General features: G+C 35.9%; 2 protein-coding genes across 2 annotated transcripts in view; both read right to left on the reverse strand.

Moving 5' to 3' along the window:
• Nucleotides 1–10,107, reverse strand: part of LOC107096990 (chromosome unknown open reading frame, human C1orf95) — a 32,149-nt gene extending 22,042 nt beyond the window's left edge. The window contains exon 1 of the mRNA XM_015393933.1: nucleotides 9,118–10,107. Within this exon, the coding sequence (XP_015249419.1) occupies nucleotides 9,118–9,328 (211 nt within the window). The 5' untranslated portion in view covers nucleotides 9,329–10,107. The remainder of the gene's footprint in view (nucleotides 1–9,117) is intronic.
• A 7,020-nt stretch (nucleotides 10,108–17,127) lies between these two features.
• LOC107096993 (C-C motif chemokine 13-like) lies at nucleotides 17,128–18,043 on the reverse strand. Its single transcript, XM_015393935.1, has 3 exons — nucleotides 17,896–18,043; nucleotides 17,544–17,655; nucleotides 17,128–17,384 (listed from the first exon to the last, which is right to left on the reverse strand). The coding sequence occupies exons 1-3, from the start codon at nucleotides 17,972–17,974 to the stop codon at nucleotides 17,255–17,257; spliced, it is 321 nt and encodes a 106-aa protein (XP_015249421.1). The 5' UTR covers nucleotides 17,975–18,043; the 3' UTR covers nucleotides 17,128–17,254.
• Between the last annotated feature and the right edge of the window lie 1,224 nt (nucleotides 18,044–19,267).

Here is a 19,267-nt window from a genome sequence, read left to right on the forward strand (position 1 = left end):
ATTGTACATCCGCCCCTGCTGCAGACACTCTGGTGCACCTCTCCCAAATTGTAGGTGACCGCAGACAGTGCCACAGACAGGAGGCCTCTGATTGGTCAAATCTTCATCCGCTCTACACTAGCCATATTTCCTGAGTGATACCTTACCGGCTTGTTTTGTTTGTATGATCGCCATTGTGGAAAACGACTCGTAAAGTTGGACCAACTTGCACAAGAACCCTTTTTCTACTTAGATCCCTGCTCTTTTTCACCCTCACGTCGCTCCGTTGTCGGACAAACTTGTCCCCACTTCCTCGCCACCTCAGCCCTATCTAGACTCACAGCTAGTTCATGATTGCCTTTTGCATTGTGGCGTGGAATAACATAGCGCAGACCACAGTTCAATATCGGGCATAAATCAAAAATATCTGCGACAAGCTCACTGCAACACTGCTCTGGGAGGATAACCAGCCCTTTACACTCACAACAAAGAGACCATTGCTTTGGTTCAGAGCTGATTGGAGAATTTAACACTGCTGCCTGACACATCCAATCACACAGCCAGAGTATGTTTAAATAAAATGATCAGACGCCCCTATTAACTTACAATAACTAGATGTGTGGATTGTGATTTCTTAACTACTTCATTCTAGTTAGCCAAAAACAGTAAAGTATTAAAAACATCCTGTTCCTCCTCAATAAGCTGATGTGAACAGATTGATACGCCCAGGTGGGTTCCTGTTGAACAGCATTTAGATGTGTAGTGCAGCACCTGCCAGACTGAAAATATACCCTTTCAAAACAAATATTCAGGGAAAACACCTATGAATACTTGCCAGTTGACGCCTCGTGATTCAATAAATACCCCAAAGAAAAAAGCCCATAATTATGAGCTCATAAAACAATTGTTAATTCTGACCAAAAGGAGAGTCTCTGGTGGGTCTGTTGTCGGTTATTAATCTGTTGAAAACGGTGCTAATAACTGTGTTCATTTTTGTCCCCTGCTCCTGATTTCTACAGCAAAGAAGAAGCAGCTGAATAAGAATTAAATTGATAATGCAACCCTCTGCTGCAAAAACTGCAATAATAAAAGACAGAAACAGATCTGATATTTGGTAGTAATATATTTCTGAAAATAATCAGTTTATCTAATTTCCCTTTCTTTCTCCTGTCATTAGTTGAATAAAATGTTGACTCAATTTGCAAAGATGATGCTGATTATTATTATTACATTTTCAAGAAAGTAGTAGTAATACAATCATTTTCTGGACAGTGTGAGCTGACAATAAGGAATAAACATGTTTAAAAAGAATTATGGTTGCAACAGCAGCCTCTTTCTTATGTGGTAGTCTTTTTTTTCCTTTCTGGCAGTTTAGGGCACAAATATGATGAATTTTTTTTTTTTGCCATACAATGCTGGAGCAGAACAGCTCCAGAGAAAAGATGGGACCTTTAGTTATAAATTTGACTTTATTGAATTAAAACCATAAAACAAAGACAACAGGCCAGGAAGGTTATAAAGAGACAAAGATAAGGCATAGAGAAAAGAAATAAAGAGAAGAGGAACACAAGGAAATGAGATTCTGAGTATCATTAAATGAAATGTCAAAACAAATATGAAATTAGATTATTTATTCTAATTCAGAACTGCCTATTTTCTGCAGTATTTATACTGTGCGCCTGTCTGTCTTTTTCTAAGTGAAAATGCACATAGAATAGGGAGTAGTCAACTAAAAATAAAGCATGGAGATGCTACCAAAGGGAAAGGGTGTTATGAACCTCACCAAACCCCAAAAGCAGCCCACCAAAGTCCACAGCTGTAAAGAAAAAAACAAGGGCTGAGTAAAAATAAATCTACATATGATTTAAAGTGCCTTATCCCTTATATAAATGAATAAATAAATAAACACATAGATAGCAGAAATAAAATATAGTTATAATATAAATAATAATAAATATAAAATAAAATAAAAATCTATAATACTAGAAGCAATCATAGGCCTAACTTTGCTGTTACACTTGTAAAGAGGTGAAAATAGGATTACAAGTTTTTTCTTTTTTTTTCTTCAATGCCTTAACATCAGTCACATACTCTGCGGCATGATCTTGGCGCTGATGGCTGTCTTAGTTGCTCATTTCATTCACCTGTCTAATTCAGCCTGATTTTATCATCACTGCTAATCTGATCCACCTGTGCCAGCTTCTATTTAAACTGCCTGCTCCCAGTCATCAGTGCCAGAGTATTCTTGAACCATTGGTAAGAGTTTTTCCTAGCGTTACTAATAGTGTCCTAATTGCCTGATCCTGACCCGTTTCTGTATTCGGCTTCAGCGTCTGGAACTGAAGCAACGACTGCGTCTTGTCAGCTGAGCAGCTGGAATCAACCTCGTTCTCTGGACACGGATGGTACTCTCTCCAGAGTTACCTGTTTCAGATGCTCTACCCACTGCTGCTGTAGATCCGTAAACGTCCATACAAAGAAACCAAGGGCTTTTTAGACTCCCACAAGAGTTACATTGACTTTTTTTGGCTAAACCTATGAAGGTGTGACACCTCTAAGTGCAACCATTACAGTATTAATGAAAGGGATTAGTTCTGTCTTAAAGATAATGCTTTCTATTTTCAAATTTGTATTTCATTCTTTGAATAAAAAGGAAAATATCTTCTGAAATATTGGCTGAAGCTGTGTTATTTTTTAAAGTAAAATTAGTCTTGTCCTGTACCAACAAGGCCTGTACCAAAAAAAGATGTTAAATTGTTAAATGTTAAATTAAGAGGAGAATCTTAAAAAAATAAAACACATCATACCATCTGAGACTTATAGCCGTGGTAGCATCATCTTGTGTGAAAACAGAAAAAACAAAACAGAAAATTGTGGGCAATGCTTGATATTGGAGCAAAAAGCCAAAAACCTGTCTCACAGTAATGTCTAGAGCAGTAATCAGATGATTGTGGAAAGTTTGTTTCTTTTTAAGAAGAGTGAATATCTGGTTTTAACTGTAGGACCCCCAAATGTCCTGCTATGATTAAAAGCTTGACTCATTTCTATTTTCACAACACAATTGATTAATCTACTCAAAGCTGTATACTTTAGATGCATCTGAACAATGTTTGTTGTATGTTTCCATGACCTTGAATTTAAAAGCTATTTTTACCACATAAACAATATTCAGCCTTTGCAGGTGCTGCTTCACAAATTGGAGCTGATTTGTTGCACCAGTGAATAACTGCCTACAGGAGGACACATCTGTCAGCTGTTAACGTCCAAATTCAATCACACTTTTCAATTTTATTTTATTTTGGTTACGGCTTGAATAGAACGAGACGCTGTTCTCAGTCAAAGTCAATTACAGCCAAAACAGCCATGCAACACCAACACACATACACGTACACACGTGCGCAAGATATTTAGTCATTGTTGTCATGGCAACAAGCCACAGCTATTCAATGAAATGTCAAAGCATTCAGGCAAAAAACCTGCACAGATACTCACACCGTGCAAGCGAGCTCAGACACAGCAAGTAAAGCGTAGCCTTGATGTTTTCTGAAGATATCCAGGACATAGCCGGCAAGCATTTATTTAAAAAATAAAGGGCAGTTTGAGATTTAAAAATTGTACTTTTTTCTGCACTTAAGCAAAAAAACAAGTCAGTGGAAATGGACAAATTTGAAGTCAAGAAAAAGATGTCATGCTAAGCCATGATAAATCTCCAGTAAGTTAACAAACTTGATCACATCAAATAAGTGAATGTCTGTCTAGTTATTTCTGCTACTAAAAAGATCCTTTGTCATTTTCTTTTTCTTTTAAGATTTTTGTAGAGAATAATCTCAGTTTTGAAAATTTTGGTATTTTTAAATTGAATCTCTGCTTGTTTATAGGTGAAATAATACAGTCTTTGAGCTACAGTGTGGCTGTTTATTATGATTTCCTTATATTAATGTCATCTAGTTCGGTGTTTTAAACAAAATATGGATCAACACATCAGTGAGGATAATGCTACCTGCTGAGACGGTGCATATTTTTATTTGTGTGTCATTAGCGACCAGATGTTGCTGCACAATGTGACACAAACAGAGATGCACAACAGAGTGAAGGATGAAGGCCTGGCAGTTTAAATGAAACAGGAACGGGGAGGAAAACACATCATTATCTTAGATAATGATGTCAATCAGATCCCTGTTTGCAGCAAACTACACAAAGTGAAGCAATCAGATGGACTTCAGAGAGTACAAAGGATTATTACTGCTTTATACCTAGGGCATTATGACTGTTTGGAGTCAAACTGTTTCTACATGTACAAACAACAGACAATCATCAAAGACTTGAATTTTATTTTATATATTTTACTGTCATCAAAGCCCATCTTAAACAAGTTTTATTAAGCCTACACCACATGCCAGAAAAATTAGACACATCCATTTTTGCACCAGTCTGACCTCAAATAAGTACTCATGCCATATAAAAAATACACATTTTATTTAATTAGAAACTTGTCTTCAGATTCTGTTGTTCTGTGTTTTTTTCTTTTCCATCCATCCATCCTTCCATCCATCCATCTATTTCATTTTCTGACACGCCTAATCCCAAAGCGGGGTTGCAGGGGGTGCTGGTGCCTATCTCCAGCTGACTACAGGGGACAGGCTGGGTACACCCTGGACAGGTGTCGAGTCTATCGGAGTTTTGCTTTTCCAGTATAAAAATATGAAGATAACCTTAAACACTGTGAAATATTTGCTTAGTTTTGATTTAATAAATCAGATTCTTTTAACATCCATCCATATTCTACAGCTTTTTCTGTCAGGGTCGTGGTGGGACCGGTGCCTATGTATGGCAGCCTATGGGATACAGCTTTAACAGGTCGCCAGTCTGTCACAGGATGTTTAATATTTCAGATGTTTTCTGTTCAATTAAGAAATGTTTGTTTTTAAGTAAAAAAATGCAATTGACAATGAAAAAGATGATTTTCAAAGAGGCCAATTTAGAAATGATGGGAAGCTAAATCAAATATATATATATATATATATATATATATATATATATATATATATATATATATATATATATATATATATATAACTTGTGCAGATCACTCATAGCCCTGCTGCTCTACTGAGGAAGTGTTTATGTAAATCCATAAACATCCTGATGAAAAAAGTTCTCCTATGAAGCTTGTAAAATGTAGTGCACAGCTAGAAAACATAAGCACCATCACTGATAACATTTCAAGTACTTTCAACTAACTTACAAAAAATCTAATATCGTGCCATGACTTTAAAATCACAATCATCCTTTTAGAGTTTACTTAGTCCTTTTTGGGATGGAAAATTATTTTTGCACTGGGGTCAAACAGCAGACATATACATTATGTGGCATCTGGTGGCTGCTTGTATTACCGAATGGAAATTTTGAATAATGGCAAAAATCCTATGCATTCCACAACTTTTCAATCATTATAACTAAGAGTCTAAGAAATGCATTGCTTTCACTACTTTAGAAGCAGTAAAGCAGTGTATTCATAAATCTATAAACTTGGTGGAGAAATCTAAATCCTACCACTGCTTTATCTCCTGCTTCAGCTAGCACCAACTTTACAATTCTGTTTAGCAAGTGCTACATTGTCATAAAGTATCGCTCTTGGCTTTATAAACACACAAAAATAATATAAACCAACAGGTGATGATATTCAATCAGAAAACCCAGTATGTAACCAAAGTGAACTGCTGGCATAGAAATTCATATGGTCATCGTTAAATGGCCACTTTAAGTTCTGATGTTTGGAAACATCTATTATCAAAGACAGATATGATGCAGACAGAAAGGGAGAGTGGAGGGAACCTTTATGCAAGCACTGCTTAACAGGATTAGATAGTAGTGTGCACTCAAATAAATTGAAAATACTTTACAAAACCAAGATCTTTATAAAATGTTAAATTCCTTTTAACCTTCTAGATTAGGCAGATCTCCGTAAACATAAAAGGATGCCTAAAAAGGCTATTCTAAGCGAGGAATACCAAAAGACCATGTGAAAATTGTAAAAATTCAAGTTAACAATTCCTAAAAGTTTGTTTAATAATCCGAATGGCTAACAACCGCCAAATAACAGACGGAGTATGCATTAATGCTATTCTGGATAAAAAACTCAATAGGTTAAAGGTATAGAGGACGATCTTTTACTTCCGGGTGGATCATCTAAATAAGTGGAGCTCCTATGTGTCAATCATTCTGGTGATATGTTTACATAAGGCCGTTCCATGTGCTCCCCCAGTTAGTAATCCTTTCTGCGCATGCGCACTTTCAGGCGTATATCTGTGTTGAGCTATGGTTCCAGCCAGTCATTGAAGCTCACCTTTCTCACAGCGGTTCTTTGAAAATAGCAGAGGGTCGTAAGAGAAAAAGTGTCTACGACGTGTATGAGAAGAGAAGAAAGGCCTCAGAAGAGGCAGATATATCCCAGAATGCTTTCTGCGGAGAGCTATCCTTGCAAAGCATTATATAACGGTCAGTTAACTGAGTTTGCTATAAAGTCCACTATATAGTTTGTGCTGTATGTGGACACAGTAAGCTTTAATGAGCTATGAGAACAGCACATTTTAAACAGGAAGTGCTCAAGGAGGAATGGCCTCGTGCATGCTCTTGCACGCGCATTTTTTTTTTTAAGTGGAGAGGGCGGGTCCTTTAAAAAATCCTCCACAATACCTTTAATTTCACCAAACAGTCAAGGTTTGTTGACTTGATAAGAACACATGGCCCCCAAATAAGGATATTACTGCCATAATAATGACACCAACTACATTTCTCTTTTCATCCACATTGTGACATTTCCATCCATTAACATTTGGTAAGGTCAGGTAGTGTTTTCATACTCCTGACAAATTTCTATAGGTGAAGGATATCTCTCACTGCTTTTCTTTGCCTTTTCTTACAGGTGTTTCACAGAGATGGACATTTTGACAAGGTTTTAAAATAGCTGGTTAGGAATTTAAGAGGAACTTTAAAAGATAATTTTCCAACAAGGCCAGCATCCTAGTTTATGCATCTTTAAAATTTAAGGTACTCTAAAAAAAAGACTAATTTGAATAATTTAGATGAGTCTAATGATAAACCAGTTATCAGTATATTAGGCCAGTTATCACTATTGATTTTTATTGGCATTAGAGTTCATAGTTTTCCACCAACATCCCTATGTCTCCTTTCTAATATGTGTCCTCCTAAAGGGAGAAAGACTTCTAAATATGGTGAAAATGAACTGATGGATGGATGGATGGATGGATGGATGGATGGATGGATGGATGGATGGATGGATGGATGGATGGATGGATGGATGGATGGATAAAGAAAGAAAGAAAGTCATAAGGACTAAGAAATAATAAAAAGTAATAAGAAAATAATTGTACCCTTTAAACTAAAAAATATGACCATAATGTTACCCATTCTATTGGTGTAATTACATTGCCACATAGCCTGTGGGCATAACCATAGGCTCTACTTAATGGTCTATTGACAAGACCATACTGCAACCCTACAGCCTATGGCTGTAAACACATGGTCTATGGGGGAATCCACACTCCCTATGAGTGTAACCTGCTCTTTTTATGGTGGAAACCACTTGGCATATGGGTTGTCACAACTAAGTCTATGGACGTAACCACATGGTTTACGGGTGTAATCAAAAGATTTATAGGAATGATCACATGGTCTGTGGGCATAACCACTTGGTCTACAGGTAGGTAAATTAAAAAGCTTTGTGGACATAACCTCAAGGTTTATCGGTGTAACCACTTAATCTTTAGCTTTAACTAAGCTCTTAATCAATGTAACCACTTGGGCTCTGGATGAAACTTGAACTTGATGGTTTATGGGCAAAACTAGATACTTTATGGCTGCGACTAAACAGTTTATGTTTAACACAATGTATTGTATGCTTCTACCCTTGGTTCTTTGAGCAAAAACAGAATGTTTATTAGTTTAATCACACAGGGTGCAATGGGCAGTATAGCATCAGTTCCCCAGCGTTCGAATACTGCAAATCGTAGGTCTTTCTTCCTGTTCCTAGCTCATCTTCCTTCAAGATTCACTGGATAACAGTAAGAACATTATTGTGTGTTGAAAAAGAAACTCTGGACTGCTGTGCAGAATCCAGACAGCCCATAGCCTTATGGACGTGATGATGGAACAGAAATACACATATGGGGATTCTAATAAAAACTTGCAATACAGTTTTCCACAAAGGAATCACAAAAAGCCCAAGTAACACAAGTATTTAATTGCTTAGCTCTCCAATTTAAAATCCAAAACATAAGAAGGTGCATACATTTGCATGTGTCAAACAGAAAGCACTTAAATAATAATTTAACTTTATTTATCTCACATTGGAGAAATTTACCTCTGCATTTAACCCATCCCCTTGGGGAGCAGTGGGCTGCCATTGTAGGGCATTAGGGGATCAATCGAGGGTTAAGGCTCAGAGACCCAGAGTGGCAGTCTGGGGGAGCAGGTTTTGAACTAACAACTTTAGGATTCAAAGCTCTATGGCCTAACCGTTGGGCTGCCTCTCCCCGAAAGGCCGCTACTCACCCTTAAAGTTTTGTTTTGTGAGGTGGGCTATGTGCATACATCCGATCAGCAGTAGAGGGGTAGCTATGCTACATGAATTATCTATAGAAACCATCCAGCTGTATGTTCCTACCTCCCTCTTTACTGCTAGCACTGTTTGGATAGCACTTATCATGGACACAGCTGACACACTTCGTGCTTCGGCTCAATAGTCCTTAATTGATTAGCAGTATTGGATGAACCCAGAGAGCAGTAATGGGCAAAAGATAGAGGAGATGGTAAAGTTTCATGAATTAATCTCTTTGCACGATATTAACTTTTTGGTTAATCAAGATGTGGCTTTATTGTTAAAACACTGCAATGTTTTCTTTGTTTTTCTGTCAGCGTTCCAAAAGGTAATGGTTAGTTGCATTCCTGCACACTGACACAGACACTGGTTTGTTGGTCAAACCATACAGTGAGCAGACCTAATCATGCTGTTTATGATTTAGTCATTTCAGTAGCAGATTTTTATCACTATGAACTTTAGCTCTGTTTTTCATTCTTGTTAGAGCAATAATAATAGGAGTAGGACAGTGAACTCACCAAGCCCAGGTATGAAGGTGTTTAGGAAAAGACAAATGACAGCCACGGGGAAAGGCATTGTGGGTATTGCAGCCCGCAGAGGTCCCTTCTTCTCCCGAACTTCCACCACCACTCCTCCACCAGCTGAGGGGGCCCCAACCATTGTTTTGGCCCCTAAACTGTCCTCTGTTTTAATGCACCCCTGCTCTGTTCCTCCGTCTTTCTGAGCCATCTGTGTGTGTTTTTTTTCTTTCTCCCTCTTTGAGCTGAATGCAAAAAAATTTAAAACCTACCCTTACTTTATAACAGCACTTTGGTAAATCTGTTAGAAAATTCAGCTATGGTCTAAAAAATATTGATTGACAAGAAGCTTAACTTAAATCTTATCAACCACAAATTTAACAGCCAACGTCAAAAGCTGTGTTTTCAATGATAAATAAATCAAAGTGTAAATAGTCAGTCAAAATGATCTCTTCAAAATAAAAAAGTAAATCATAAATATCTGTTGTTTTGTTTTCTCCCCACACTTTCTCCAAATTGTGCAGACAATGTAATTTTACCTTAAAGATTGTAGGGAGCAAAACAAATGTCTCTGAAATTCATATATCCTCTTGAGGAGATGCTGAAATTAATCTAAAAAGTAACTTAAAAAATATTTTGGTGAAAAAAGTGTGAAAGGAATCAAGGATTTTGCATGAAAATGAAACATTCAGTGTCAAAGCCACTGAATTAGATCTCAAAAAGAGGGATACCACGTCTTCATCAAAGGTCAGTGTATTCTCTGAGCAGAGTCCTTGTCCAAAATCTTCTTGCAAGATGCTGATCTGAGAAACTCCTCAAACTGCTGGAATGCTTTTAGAAAAATCCAGTTTAACTTGTAGCAACTGAAAGCAATTTCTCTCTTTTCATTCTCTCTTTATTTTTTTTAAAAATCCCTCTTTCTTTTCCACACACACAGTTCTCTACAGAGAGGGAAACATGAAAACAACCCTGCCTTTTTTACTACATCTCCCCTTCTCTCTTTCTCTCCTCTTTCCCTGCTCCTCCCCTGTCTTCCCTCCTTTTAAAGGAACAGCACACCTATAAACAGTGCTTTATATCAATGAGGTCACATTAAGCATGTTGTTATGTAGAGCTGGTCGATGAAGTTAATGCACCTATTGCTTTTGGTTTTGTGCAGCTTAATGTTGAAATATTAAAACGCTCTTTGTTTATTCAGATGTCCACAATTACCAGAAAATCCTTTCAGATTGACAAAATATGAATGCTTATGATATTATAAAATCTTAAATGCAAAACATATTTGTTATACTATTTAAAATTATATTAATATTTTTGATAAAAGACAAATTCTCAATAAACAATGATTAATTAAAAGGAGTAAGCTAATACCGGCATCTGCTGTACTTTCTCTGATTTCTATTTCTGGGCAAAAGAACCAATTTCTTAAGGAAAGAGAGCAGACTAAGGTGCAGGATTATCAACCACTTTGATGTTATAGTGTTGTAGTATGTCTTGCATCAGTGGATCCCAGGTTGAGGTAAAGACCTTATACTTTGTTTGCAAAAGAGACATTTCTAAAAGTAGAATGGGAGGCAGTTTTTTTAGTGATCAGGCTCCTCTTGTATGGAACCAACTTCAAGTTTTAACACAGGGAAGGCTGTGGAAGGATCAGGCATTCCACATCTTGGCATGGCAATCTTTGATTTGCCAACCCAGCCTGAAAAGGTCACCCATATCTCTTAGACCGTGGGAACATCTCTTGTCCGTAGTTCTATTCAGAGCATGGCTAATATTTCAGATCATATTCAGTTCTTGAGTTTAGTTTGGTCATTCAGAAACTTTATTTCCTCTCTGGTAAGTCCCTAATTTAGTCTAAATTGACTTTCCCATACAGTTCCTCAGCAAATACTCAAAACTCACTAGTATTTGGAACAACTAAAAATGTTATTACCACTGACTAAAACGTTTGTTCTATTTGAAGAAACTCTCACTGTATGATTTCTTTCTCATGTATTTTTTTAATCTGTGCATTAAGTTTTTCATTAAACATACACTTTACTGCTGTGAGCAAATGATCCAACTTGGCTCTATAAAACCATAAAAAATTGTATTTTGAAACAAGTAAATCAGAGTTTTTTTTTGTTTATCTTTAGGGTCTGTCTTGCATAAAATATTGCATTTTGAAACATGTAAATCAGAGTTTTTCAACCCTTCTTTATAGTTCATAAAAAAATGGAAGCTTTTGCATGAAATGGTGAGCTTCTTATTCTGCTACCTTTTAACCAGTCATGATGGAGAAAATAATTCAAATTCCAAGACTGTATAAAATGGGCAAGCAGCCAGCAGAAGGCGGCACTTCCTCATCGACTGCAAATATCTACATGATAGAGCAAGTTTTTTTTTTTTTATTATTTGAGGTTTGGATGACCCCTTTTAAATGCCGCCCTGGGCTATTGCCAGTACAGTCAATATGAGTGGGCTTACTGATCAAGCCAAGGTGGAAGACAAATGGAAAAGAGGGAGGATCAAGAAATTGCAGGGCAGCCAAGACAAGGGAAGTGCAGTGCAGCCGTAGGCTCTAAGCCTAGGGAATTAAAGGTTTTTAAAAATATATATATATATATATATATATATATATATATATATATAGAGAGAGAGAGAGAGAGAGAGAGAGAGGGGGACGAAAACGTGACTTGATGAAAGACAAAGAGGCAACCAGTATCTCTGTAAATATTAATGAGATATTAAATCTCCCCCACAAGTAAGACATATATCAGTCTCTTCTTCTGTCTCCTTCTACTTCCTTGTAACTCTGCATTGAACTTTCATTTCTCTCCCTGCTTTTTCAACTTCTCATCTGTCATCTTAGGCTCTACTTAAACAGACCAGCGAAGAGAGTGAAATCATCTCTACCCTGGAATTAGTCTTATGCTTTGTGTTAGTGTCTCTGTCCGTCTCATCATCTTCATCTCCTCCCCCTTCTCTCTCATCTCTGTTTGGTTCCCAAGCAACCAGGAAGCTGTAGGTAATTATACAGAAGATATCGATCTTGAGTTTTTGGTTCTCTCTCTCTCTCTCTCTCTCTCTCTCTCTCGCTATTATCCCTCCCATAATATCATTCCGATTCTCGCTCCTAATTAAGCTGAATTGTTAAACAGCATGCAACCAGAAGGATTTGTTTCTTTTCTTTTTCATTATGCAAATCAGCACAGGGCTTTAAACAATGTGAGCTCAACCTCTGTTCGATTGCTGAGCTGAAGGCATCCTATAATCATTATAATGATAATGGCTTGGGAAAAGTCATACAGTAATTGTTATATTAAGTTTCTGATAATAACAGTTTAGAAAATGAGATGTGACCACAATGATTTTCATTGTAATTGCCCTGCAAGCATCATAACAGGCCGTTAAATGCAAGGTCATGGATGTGTGTGTTGTGTTTAAGTACATCTGCTTCTGTCATCTCCTTTGACTTCCTCCTTTTACCGCTGAGAGTATATATACAGATACCCAATGCCCACCCTGTTTAACACAAGACCTATGTATGTAGCTTCGATCTGTCAGGAAAAGCTGACATCACATGCCAGTTATTTTAACATTTATGCAACACATGTATGCGCACACTTTTTTTATTCTTTTTTAAGTACACAGTAAATTCCACAGTGTTAAATATGCAGTGTCAACGTACACTGACTCTTTTAGAGGTATAACAACAACTGGAGTAAAATATACACTACATAGAGTTCTAATTTAACACTAATTCCCAGTGGGACCAAATGCACTCTTAAAGTGTTACTTTAACACTGGAAAATTTACTCTGTATCTTATTATTTTACCTGTTGTTATTTTTTTTTTAATCGTTGCTCATAACACTTCCTTAATTCCTTTGTTAAGTGTAATACGGCAGATTCTAATTCTTTCTGCTTCTAATGAGTTAGTATTCCCCACTTTTAGACAAATCAGCAAAAGTCTTCTGCAAAAGCACAGATTTCATATGTGCAGCTTTCTCAGTTGTAGCTCTCTGATTTATTGCTTCAGTCAAATCTCAACAACAACATTAGAACTCAAGATTTGCTTGATTAAAGTTTAGTATTGTTCTTTAGTTTTTGGGAAAAGGAGAAGCTTAATATTGTTTTGGACAGTGTGTTTATGCTACTTGTAATTTTTGGACATGTTATTTTACAGCAACCTGTTAATGATTGGAGAGATTACTGTGGAGTTGATTAGTTTTTAAATTTCCTCACAAATCTGAAAACTGAGATGTGAGACACGTTTTTTTTTTTTTTTCTGCCACCATTTCAAAATACAATCTAGTGCAAACACTTGGCTTGAATGCAAGACCATCAGCTTTTAACTCATGTCACCTATTCCTGATTGAATTCACATCTAAACAGTCTTCTGATAGGCTTATTAAAGTCTTTTTTAAAGCCATCAACCTCTTTAAGCCCACCGGGTAATAATTCAGAATGGATAAAATTCCACTGGTAAAACACAGACACCAGTGGGTGGAGCCATTGTGCGCAGCTCCAAGCTGACACCAAAAGTTCCAAACTCCACAGCTCTGGAACTGTTATAGCTAGAGGTCTGACATTTTTTCGCATTTGTGGTTCACATGATGTAGAACAAATGTAATAAAATAAAACCTGCTTTTTTCTCAAGAATGTCTTTATTACTGCTGTTCAAAAAAGATAATTTCCTAGAATAAAAACAACTTTGAGTCATGTTTGAACTGATGCAGCTTGGGCTGTGTTTTACTCACCCAATTTTATTTATATATTCAGAAACTAGAGGGTGTTAGCTTTCAAATAATGTATTGCACATGTAATGTGGGCTTACAGTTCCTAAGTTATTTGCTTTTCCATTTGGGTATGCAAAATAGGCGAGGATTACGGAAAATGAGGTGGAAGTTAAGAGGTTTTAAAGCTGTGTATGGTTGCACCATAGATGTACATCCTCCCTAAATCTAAAGTTTTTGCAGCAGTTAACCAGTTTTCTTAAATTTGACCCCAAAATTTGAGCAGAAGTTTTTTTTTTTTTTTTTTGATAATTATGAAGACTGTACAACTCATTCTGTGGGCATTAGAGCTATGGATCTCTGCAGATCCTCCACAGTGTCATGTTGAGGCCTCTCTCTTTATTCTGTCCAGGTTTGAGTGATAGTTTAAACATTGCTAGATAGATCTCCAAAGCCTGAGAATTTATTTAATAGTCTAATTGTACTTTAAACTTCCAGACAACTTTTCCTAACCTGTATTCTTTGTTCCTTTGACCTGTGATACCACTTCCCCCATATGTTCCCTTTCAATTTATGTTCTATTGTGTCGGCCAATTAGGCAAAAATAAATGCAGTGAAGTGACAGAATACAAAAATAAGTTAAATACATTTGATTACCTGTGTGGAATATGATCAATTAGAACCTTGCAACATTTCTCCATCTGCATCTATTCCTTCACACTAGAATAACTCATAAAATTGACCATCAGTTGCTTTAAAATTAATTTTTTGTTTAAAAAAGCATTTTATCACTGTAATGTATGTGTCATTAAATGTAAACAAAATAAAAACCCATATAAAATTCTATTTTGTATTTTACTAAAAAATGTCAGATTCCCTAATAGTTAAAATGCTTTTAAAAGCAAGCTTAAATGCATGAATTTTAACATTGGGAATTTTTTAATCCCCTAGTTTTCTTTATGAAAACATTTCATGATTCATAGCTTATTTTACACCAGTCTCATTTTGAAATGCTGACATTTACTGACCAACACATGGCTTAGAAGAAGAAAAAAAGAATAAACTCCATCTGCCTGCGTCTGTCCTAATCTCCTTTTGCCACAGGTAGCTCACACTGTCTGTGAGTTACTCAGTTTTATGCAAATTTAATAGAACACATCAGAGAAATCCTTACAACCTTCTGAACAAAATTAATCCGGCATGACAATGGTCATGTGAGCTGTAACCTAGATATAACGCCCATTGCCATCTTTCCAAAAATGCCAAACACTTATAGTTAATTTATTTTGGTCTGCATTTAGGGAAGCATCCCACTTGCAAACAAGAGGTACTCCAGCAAATCATTCTCCCCTGCTTTTGACCTCATTACTATGTAAATCCATGCAGCAGGTCCTCCAAGTCTAATCAGAGCATCTCCTCCAATGGGTCACATGTGGAGCCAGTGGAGCTTCTCTCTAGTTGAAACCGAGGAATCAGTAAAGCATTAAAAAAATATATTTTCTAAAACTTATTTAAAGATAAGGGCAATACCGTGATGACTGCTGAGGTGATATCCAGCATATGAGTTGTTTTTTTTTTGTTTTTTTTTTTGTTATTTTGGTTTTATTCATCTTGAAAAGATTAAATAAATCAACTCATGAGTTTTTTGTTGAATTAAATTTTGAAATAAAATAAAAAAAATCTTCTTATGATGCTGAACAATCTGACCAATAAAAATATGCAACAACTGATTTGAAATACTTAAATAGAAGACAAAAGAGTGACCCCTGCTGCAAAGAAACTGCACGTACATGTCTGGTTTTAAAGTTTTGACTCCAAAATAAAAAATAAAAAAATTTTAAAAAAAGGAAAGTAAACATTCCTCAAATGAGTTTTTATAAAGAGATTAACCTGTTCGTGTGGTTTAGATTTATTTTTAGAACACTTTAAAAAGTGTTTTGTAGGTCAATCAAACCTCAGTGGCTCAGATAAGAACTTCCTTTAGTTTCATCAACCAGAAACCACAGGAACTGTGATGTTTGGTATGATAAAAATGAGAGCAGCCAGGCAGAGTTTGAGTTTTTCTGAGAATACAAAGCAGGCACGTGCGCAGATATTGTTCATGGGAGGCCCTCCAGCCAAAATAGGGGTAAGCCAATTTACCCTTCCTAAAATAAATAAATATAAGAAGATATATTTAACGTAAATAGTTATTTTTATGGTAATCCAATCAGTACTATTTCAATCACATAGGCTAATTCTGATTATTCTGATATTGTGCTTGCTCTGTAATAAAAAAAAACAATCTATGTAATAATCCTAAAACATTTTGAAAATGTGTCACAAATAAATTACATATACATATATATATATAAAGCATCTCTATGATGCAATTATTTTTACAAGAGTCATAGCTCTCAATGAGCAGGATTGTTCAGGCAGCTCCTGCACAGAAGAATCCTTCTTGTTTCTTTTTCCTAGATTATCATCCACCCCACTGTGTTAAAGCTAACAATTACCCTGATATTATGCATAAAAAGTTAAATAAATAAGTAAGTAATGTGTTATTTCTTTAGAATTTTTTCATGCTGCTCTACTGTAATCCATAGATTATTGTGTTTAGCCTTCCCTATATAGAATTATAATATAGAATTAGTTGGCCATGTTAATAATCATTTAAATTTGGTTTCTAGCTGTTGGGAGTATAAATACTTCCATTAAATGAACTCAAAGGTAAACAATTTTAACAAAGAACAAGAATAGCTGTAATTCTAAAATATGTGTTCTTTTTCAACACTTTGCTGTAAGTGGTACTACAAGAAAATTTGTGGTTCTGGCTATTATTTTTTTTTAATGATCAATATAACCAGTGATTCAATCTTAAAAAACAAACAAAAAAAAAAAAAACAGACTTTAATTTAATTGTTTGTCTGTTTGCTTCTTGACCCCATCCCCAACAATTCCACTGCAAATTTCATCAGAAAAATTTTAATAAGAAAAATTTGTAATTTAACTTAAAACAGTATCTATGATTGGATTGATTTATATAACTGGTTATTAAGCCGGAGTCCTACTTTTCTGGGAAAGGGCCTTCAGAAATCATGTAAATCAACTGAAATCAATTGGAATACCTTCATGGTCCTTTAGTGTAGGTTTCAGTATTTTAGCTTCCATTTTTAACACCTATTTACAATAAGAAGGTGTACAAAAACTGTTTAACTTTGTTTCCTATTTCAGAATTTGATTTAGCTGTTGCTTTGACATAAAAAAAAAAAAACAGGAAAAAAAGGAAAAAGAAACAAATCATTTTGAGGATTTTTGCATTTATTGAAAAGTATATATTAAAGGAAATTTTCAGTGTACGGTAGACAGAGCTTAAGGTAAATGTTTCCACTTCCAATTCAGCTTGGCTCATTGGGCAGTGAGAAGTTAGGGTAGAGATTACTGGGATGCTGTGACGGTGGTGTTGTTCTCTCTTTTGGTGCTTTTCAACCCCTTGACTTCGATGAGCTGTTTCACCCACTCCTGCGACGGGTCAGCACAGTATTCGTTCCCTTTCTTCACTCTAATACTGCAACAGAGAGGAGGAAACAAGATATCAGTGTGACATTTCAGTAACTGTGAGCAGAGGTCAACTTCATCGTTACTGAGAACCCTTATTAACAAATTTTTGTTTGGTCATGTGAACAACCAGATTTCCTAAAATGTATAAGAATCTTAGGACACTTACATCACACCCTCCATGGGACACAGCGGATCCGTGGGTCTGATGAGCTTCACCCTTCTTGCTGGTATTGAGTTTGAAAGGAATTTGAAGCAGCATTCTTCTGGATTAAATGTGTCTAAAAAGATGGTGAAAATAAAAATAAAAATTTCAATGCAGCACAGACTTGACATAATTTCTTTGCATTCTTTCATTGCCAGACTATTCCACCAAGACGACTTATGCAGTCATCATTAACACTCTTTGAGATACGGTCATTAGCTGTATTTGCTCAGATATAATGCAGATAATTCATTCTTGTTTTAGTAAATTTTTACAAAACTCTGAAAAATGTTATTCTAAAAATTTATGATCTTACTGGCATATGTCTGCAGAGCGAAAGCAGATAGAAGCAGGAGGCAGGTAGTCAGAATGATGGGGCTCTTCAGGTTCAGCATGATGTCTGTTGTCTCTCAGGCTTGCTTGCAGGTCCAGCTGAGTCGTCTGTGTCTTTGCTTCTGTCTGAGTCCCTATTTATTGTGTTGAGTCCTGTATGTATGTGTATTTGCAAGAGAACAGGTTCCATGACAAAACACTACCTGCAAAAAAAAAGAGTCACAAAAAAAAGAAAATGCGGTCGTGTGGTCAACGCTTCTCAAAAGGGGAAATGCATGAGGGTAAAGCAGGGGAGGGTGATACAATGCTGTGGTTTCAGACAGGTTCTTTGAAACTGAGAGTGTCTCATAGCTACCTTAGTTTCTGCTATGCGAACATTAATGCGTTTGCTTTTGAATGCATTTATGCTTATAAGCATTTGCATGTGTTTGCAGTGTGCAGATGCACGGTGGCTTGCATCTTTTCCCACCTGTTACTACTCATAGTCATTTTTATTTGCTTTCAGCCATGATACATTTTTATATCAAAGAAAGAAACATGAATTTTTATTTGACCATAAAGTCTTTAAATAACAACAACTGACTGGGCCACTCAAAAAAACTTAAATGACTTTCAATAAGAAGAACCATGTCAATGAAATGAAAACCGAAAACTGTGCACTTATATCCCATTCAGAGATAAGATTTTGAGCATGTTTCAACTATTTTCCTGCTGAATAACAGGTGAGCTCCAGCTTAAGGTATCAAATTGATATTGAAACATTTTCCTCTTGGATCAGTTAGAGAAAAGCATTCAGGATCTCAACATACACATAATCCCCAATCTTTAAAACATCTTTGTATCCCTTTCCAGACTGAAAGACATCAACATTTTCTAATTGGTTCCTGAATTGTTTTGGATCATGCATTGAGCTTCAGAGAAAACAACACAAGTAATTGTACTGCAACTGGTTTATGAGTAAAAATGCATGCATGTACCTTAATACTTTATAAATAAAAAAAAAGGACATTTAAATCCTCTAATTTTCCTTCTATTTCACAACAATACACTGCTCTTTGTTGGTCTACAGTTCAACTGCATTATAATATATAAAAGATTTATTTATCACAGATTTTTTTTCTCTGCATAAGTCCAGCTGTTTAGTAGAAACTAACATTAGAAAAAAAATTTCGGGGAATTTTCATGAGAAGAGATTCTTTACCTTGCTGAGTGGTTCTAAAGCAGAGAAGTGACAGGAAGTGATAGGCCGGTGGTAGAAATTTTGTGGTTATTAGTAAGCATAGTATAAAACAACTCACATTTTTATTGCTAAGTTGGTCACACTCATGGTATATACATATATATACATATACATA

Source organism: Cyprinodon variegatus, unplaced genomic scaffold (assembly GCF_000732505.1).
Source record: "Cyprinodon variegatus isolate N-32 unplaced genomic scaffold, C_variegatus-1.0 Scaffold664, whole genome shotgun sequence".
Taxonomy (NCBI): Eukaryota; Metazoa; Chordata; class Actinopteri; order Cyprinodontiformes; family Cyprinodontidae; genus Cyprinodon; species Cyprinodon variegatus.